This window comes from Xiphophorus maculatus, chromosome 2 (assembly GCF_002775205.1).
Source record: "Xiphophorus maculatus strain JP 163 A chromosome 2, X_maculatus-5.0-male, whole genome shotgun sequence".
NCBI lineage: Eukaryota > Metazoa > Chordata > Actinopteri > Cyprinodontiformes > Poeciliidae > Xiphophorus > Xiphophorus maculatus.
The window spans coordinates 23,909,241-23,915,761 of record NC_036444.1 but is presented as its reverse complement, the minus strand read 5'-3'; the positions used below and the strand labels follow the sequence as shown (position 1 = coordinate 23,915,761).

The following is a 6,521-nucleotide window of genomic DNA, read 5'->3' as shown; positions in this document are numbered from 1 at the left end:
AAATATATTTTACATAATGTGAGTTACAAGCGAACTGGACAAGGTTGAAAGAAGCTCATGGTCTTCCGCTCTTCATTAAGATCTATTTTTGAATGTTTGTCGTGTGAGTGGGTTATAATGTATTGTGGAAGAAGTGGACAATATAACCGAGTAAAGACGAGAGGTTCAGGTTTTCTCTGCCTGGGAAATGTCTCCCTCTGGTGGCCAAAGAATAAACCTTCATTTTTTAATTAGAAAATAAGACAACCACCTGCATTACACTTCAAAATCTTCGGATGACGTAACATATGTATTTTTGGCAACAATTATTTGATAGCTCACTATTAACCTTAAATACTACTGTGTGTTTACTTATGTTACATGAATACAACTTTTCAACATTATTAACCTTCGAGCATGGTTATATTACCTTCTTATGCCATTTTGTTCGATTATGATCTCACTTCACTGCTCCCTCTGGTCTTTAATCCCATTGAAGGGGATTCCTACGGTAAAATTTCAACGGGATGTTGATTTTCTGCGCCGTTTCAAAATTGTAGTTTTAGCGAACGCAGCGGAGGAAGTGAATGGATTCATTCAGTCCGTGTTAGCCGTGCTTCCAAATACTGAATTAACATCAACAGCCTGCACTTCTCTCTTCACAGTGGAGGACAGTTACAGCCGCGAGCAATTTCCGGTAAGCTTCATAGCATCAAGCTGGCGTATGGCGTCACGGCCAAACGTTGACGATTGGGTAACATGTAAAACTTCAACAGAGGTCACGCCCCCAGAAAGCAAACATTTCTCGAGTCTAGACCTTAGCAAAACGTAGAACAAGGGGCTAGTTTTCACCACTTAACTAACTGATGGACCTTATTAGGACCAATGCGGCGGATCACGTTTATTGTATATATTCCTGTACCTTAAAGAAATTCTATTTTTTATGATTGGGGTAAGGCGTGATATCGCAGATGAATTAAAGTCAACATAAAGCCTTATTATGGATAGAAACATAAAACTTGTCTGTGTGAAAATGGTCGCCAAAGCACACAATCTTACTTAAGCTAAAAAGACACAAAGACAGCATGTATATATAAAAACATATATTTATTGTTCTGTTACAGTCGGCTAACTTGCTCAACAATTAACGGCGATGAAGCCAGAGGACATACTCTACACATAGTCACAGAAAACATTACAGAGCTCCTGTCCTTTAAAACTCAGTGGCATTTATCAGCACACACGACACGTCACTCAAACTGGTCAAAAGCCGGTTCAAAAGACATCCTTCAGCCAAAGTGGTTGTTCTCCTCATTAGGCAAACTCAGTAAAATACTGTACACTGTGGCGTGTGAAAACTGAGCTCTTCTCTGGTCGTATGTTCGCGTAGGACAGTGATAACTACTCACTTTATTCTTCCTCCAGAACATGCGAGAAGAAAGAAAGTCAAGTAAAGCAACAATGAATAAATGACTATCAGGCTCTAACGAGAAATAGAGGTGCTCTGTACTCAATAAAACAGTGTGCAGATTAAAATAGAGAAAAGGTTAAATTTATATATTTTTCTAAATAAAGGCGGCCAGCCACCAGTGCTGTCCCACACACGTTTCTCACCACACTCTACCGCAGTAACAAACTCACTCCTACTTTGTTTCTTCTTTTTTTTTTTCCATTTTGTGGACCATTGTGTTGCTACTGTACATCTGCAAGTAACGATACCATAGCAACGCTTCTGCTGCAGTCTGTACACTGTAAAACCAACCGGATCCTGTCAAGTAAACTTGTGAAAGAAAGTGTTGAATCAGAGTTAAAGATGTTATTCATAGAGTTTGTTCAACATTAAATTCTGAATGGCGGATCAGAGACTCCAGTACCTGCATTGACTCTACCGAATCGAAGCTAAAACGCTGCGATCAGTAACACCGATCTCTAGTTGAAGCTGACGGATGAGCTGGATTTACTCCAGGACTGGCTGGATTAGAACAAGAGGACGAGAAACATATCCCAGTGGTTGGGTATTTACTTTCAAAGATGCTTAAATACTTTTAAAAAATGCAGTTCAGCAGGAGGATGCGGCAAAGTTCAAATGTCTAACATCAGATCGTCCAATTCCCAACTTTTCCCAGTCATCCGTCGCTTTATGACCTCAGGTCTTCGCAGAGGGCCGCCGTCGCTCTGACTCAGTGTGCAAATATCATCCATAACTCAGAACTGTTGAAAAACAACTTGACAAAAACAAGACAAATGAACAAAGACTCGCTGTTTTGCAGTCCACGAGACATTCCGTCCAATGGAGGAAGTTGTTCACCCTGAAATTCACTTTTTTTTTTCCATTCGCCCCCAAAAGCTGCAGGACTGAAATAAAACCAGTTTATGTGCCACAAAAACTAATGGAGGAGTCAATTAGTCAACCGCTGTGATAAAACTATCCATTGCACAAACATTGAGTGGAGGTCAGGCTTGCAGCCAAGAGCGGATGTGTCCAAGTTTCATTTCAGTGAGGGCGAACTGAAATGAAAAGGCATTCAGTTCAAATGCAGACTGGCTTACGGTTTTAAAAACAAGATTTAAAAATGTGGGGCGGTGCAAACCGTAGGGCCAGTCTGCAATAGATCGACCTGCTGTGCATTCAGATGAAATGTGACAGTCCTGCTAAAACTAGAAATCAGTAACTCAAAAATGTCTTTTTTTTTTTTTTGGAATAATGACCAAACCATGCCAAGAGCAACCAGGTTGGTAACGAAGTTAAGTTACTGAACAAAAGACTGAATCTGAGTTGCTCACAGCTAAATTCGACTACGGTTCTTTCAGGCTGTAAGAGAGCGAGAGAAAGCAAGACTTCAAGCACATAACATGAAGGCTAAACATTTGAGAGGAGAATTGCTCAGTTTCATCCTTTTTGAAATGCTGACAGCCTTTTAGAAATCTGGGAATTACCTGTTTTTCTAATGCAAACTGCACTAATGCTGCTAAACATCAAGAAAAGTTGACAAAGCTAGTTTAATGTCAACTCTGTAATAATTTTTTTCATTTTAATTACTAAAATCCTTTTTTACAGCAATTGCTGACACAGTGCGACATTGCCTTTTCTCCTAATATAATTAATCACAGAGTGCTAAAAAGACACAATTCAATGATATTTTCATGTCTTCTAATATTAAACTAAAATCAAAATCGAAAGCTTTACCAAAACCAGATCTGAAACCAACATGTCTCTCATATAGCCAGATAACCCTGTCATTTCCTACTGTAGTGGGCAGCTTGTGGCTGATCTTTGGTTTCAGTGAGTCATCATCTACTCTTCATTAGTTTTGAGTTTTAAACCACTAAACTGTCATGAGGACACCAGTGTCCTCCTAGACCCACTGACTTGCCTGTAAGTGTTTTTGGGGTGACAGTTGAGGGGTTAAAATTTAGATTTAAAAAAATTCCTTTAAAAAATCTTGGTTTCTTATTTTTCCATATCAAATCTTCCATGTTTTTTTTTTATTCAACCTTAAAATTAATCTAATCCGTGATAATCTCCGGCGTTAGAGCTTTGTCTTTGCAGAACATTAAAGAACCTGATGGCTAAAATCTCCTTCCATGTTTGGTAATTTGTTGCTGCTTCTGATCAGATTGACTCCTGCAGACTCCTGTGCTTCAGCTCGTTACTGAACTTGATTTAAGAACATTGCAGTAATGGGATTTGATCATGAGATCGTGCTGTTTGCTTGATGAGACTCCGTCTCTTTCGCCGTGTGGTCTGACGGGAAAAGCAAACCGCTCCGCATTCGGCTGGCGCTCACCATTAGCTTACATCACACTTCATCAGCTGAAGGGAGCAGAGATAGAGGGGAAGAAGTTGGAGGTGTTGCCATAGTAACAGCTTAGAGTTGCTGTGGCTGAGCCAGGCGGTGGGCGTGTGCCGGATGTGTTTGGGTTTGGTTCTGGTTGTGGGGCTGCGGCGGCTGCTGCAGGATGTGGACCACGCGGCCCAGGCTGTCCGTGGTGGCGAAGGCCAGGTACTGGCAGCACAGCCAGTCCTCCAGGCTCACGCTGCAGGCCGTGTCCAGTGAACGCTCCGCAAACTTTATCATCATCAGCGTCCGCTTAAGGTCCAGCCAGTTCTGCAGCGTCGCTTCCCGTTGGCTGGCGGTGGCCCCCGACACGGGGCCGGCACCGCCGCCGCAGCCCAGGGCCTGGAACAGGTCCTCTCGCGGTCCCCAGAGGAGGCACTGCAAGCAGGCGCGCGCCTCGGACATCTGGATCCGCTCCGACGGGTTGACCGTCAGCAGCAGCCTGGCCAGCTGCTGCAGCCCCTGGGAGTACAGCGACCTGACGGGCAGTGGCGGCAGGTCCGCCCAGGTGTACTCTCGCTCCTTCAGGTCCGGCGTCTCCTCGAACGGGTTGGGTCTATGCAGCATCTCGTAGATGAGAATCCCAGTCTGGAACTCGTCGCACTTGCGGTACTGCGTGGCCGTGATGATCTCAGGCGCTAGCCGCGACTGGTCGCGCAGGGTTTCCTGGTTGGCCGCCATGAGGCTGCTCTTCTGCTTGGCTTGGGAAAAGTTGCTGATGATGAGGCGTGCGGGGCAGGTGGAGGCGGCGGCGGCGGCGGCGGCGGTGGCGGCGGAGGCCCCCGAGCCGTTGCTACTGCCGCTGCTGCTGTTGTTGTTGGGCTCGAGCATGTCCAGGTTCCAGGGGTTCCCGGGCTGGCAGTGGACCAGCAGCAGGTTCTCCAGCCGCAGGTCGCAGTGCGTGACGTGGAAGGGCTTCATGTGCTCCAGGCCGCAGCAGAGCTGCAGCAGCAAGAGGCACACCTGACGCTCGTACAGCTCGGGGTTGTGAGCGTGCCGGGCCGCGCCCTCTCCCACGAAGTCCGCCACTGTCTGAAAGGGCACCTCGCGAGTGATGACCACCACTCGGCTCCTCAGCTGGCCCGCCGAGTTCATGCTCCCCGCCGCCGGGACCTCATCCGACTTAGCTTTCGATGCTTCAGAGTCTGTCGGTTTTGTGTCCAGCCTCGTCTGTCCTTCATGATTCTTGTCTCTCTGCTCCTCCTCCTGCTCCTCTTCATCTTTTCCCTCCTCTTCCTCTTCCCAAGGTAGTAGTCGGGCGGGGACGTCAGCCAGGAAGTGTCCGCAGTCCTGCTGGATGTTGAAGTGCACAGGGAGGCTCTGTCTCACCGCCAGGCTGTGGAAAAACTGCTGCTGTGTCTCCTTCACATGACTCCGACAGATCTGTAAATTAAAACCAGCAGATTTTAATTTTTTACCATTTCCTTTACTTTAAAAAGTACAGCCTCTGTACTTTTTATTCATTTTTCAATTGTTTTACAAAAAAGGCAATAAATAAGTTTGTTGCAGTAAGCAATTAAACAATTGATAGTATGATAAAACAAAACTAATTTCCATTCTGATGTTTAATAATTTTTCAAGGGCATTTTTGTTTTTAGAGACTACATAATCCATTTTATTTATGGCTTTGGTCGTATTTTTTTGTTTTTACTCTTTTATTTTGGATATCTAAAATATCTTCCATTTAGTTTCAATGTAAATATTCGTCACAAAATTTAGATTTATTGGCATTTGAGAGGCCAAATTTTCATTATTATGCCATAATCTACTGTATATATTACCTGAAAATGGTAATAAAAAAGCAATAGTACTGTTTCCCGCAATATTTACCATTTTACAAAATGGTGCAATACATAACATTTCAAAACTGAAGGTGGATGGTGCTCTTACAAATTCAAGTGCGAGGGAGCAGTGATCTCCACTATGTCTCTGCTGAAGTGCATCATGACAGAGAAGAGGAAAATAAGGAGCAAGACGCGCGTCGAGCTAACTGTGGAAAATCACATGACCAACTTTAAAACTGTGTGAAGAGCACTTACCCAAAGTTATCAGAATTAATGAGGGTTCTGGTGCTCAGGAACGGTCAGCCAAACAACAACAACAACACACAAAGTTTCCCAGAAGTGTAATGGTCTGTGAGATTACAAGAAACAGAGGGATGCCTCTGAGCAGCAGTAAATGGCTTTTTAATTCTGCAAGAAGAAAACCTCGGCTACTGGAAAAAAATAGCTCTAATAAAGCACAAAGGAAATTTACTTCCCTTAACTTGTTAATTTGATTGTTTTTAGGGAAGTGCAATGTTTTAACATGTCAGTCACGGTTTGATAAGTAAAACTGGGTTGATATAAATAGTCTATGTTTTTTCCACCTTGTTCCCATTTGAGAATATATTTCTTAACTGAAGCAGTCAGCATTTTTTTTCACAGTGTCAAAATGGTAAAGAAATATACTTATATACAGTATACTATATTATGTATATACACATAACCTGCATTTTAACTCGAGTCGAGCAAATCTCAATCTCGTTGTAATCTGTTGATGACAATGACAAAATAAATGTTATCTTACTTAAATATACTGTATATTAGAGATACAGCTAATGATCATTTTAGAAATGAGTTAATTGCTTAATCGGATTAAAAATAATCTATTTTTTTTAACCACTTCAGCCTTTTGGGTTGAACATATGTATAGATAAAGTTT

At 43.2% G+C, this 6,521-nt stretch overlaps 1 protein-coding gene across 4 annotated transcripts in view; it reads right to left on the bottom strand.

Annotated features, from left to right (window-relative positions):
• Nucleotides 1-1,069: 1,069 nt before the first annotated feature.
• The window catches only part of peak1 (pseudopodium enriched atypical kinase 1), a 94,763-nt gene continuing 89,311 nt past the window's right edge, over nt 1,070-6,521 (bottom strand). For all 4 annotated transcript variants that reach the window (XM_023347374.1, XM_005800684.3, XM_023347376.1 and 1 more), the window contains one exon: nt 1,070-5,201. In XM_023347374.1, the coding sequence (XP_023203142.1) occupies nt 3,849-5,201 (1,353 nt within the window). In that variant the 3' untranslated portion in view covers nt 1,070-3,848. The remainder of the gene's footprint in view (nt 5,202-6,521) is intronic.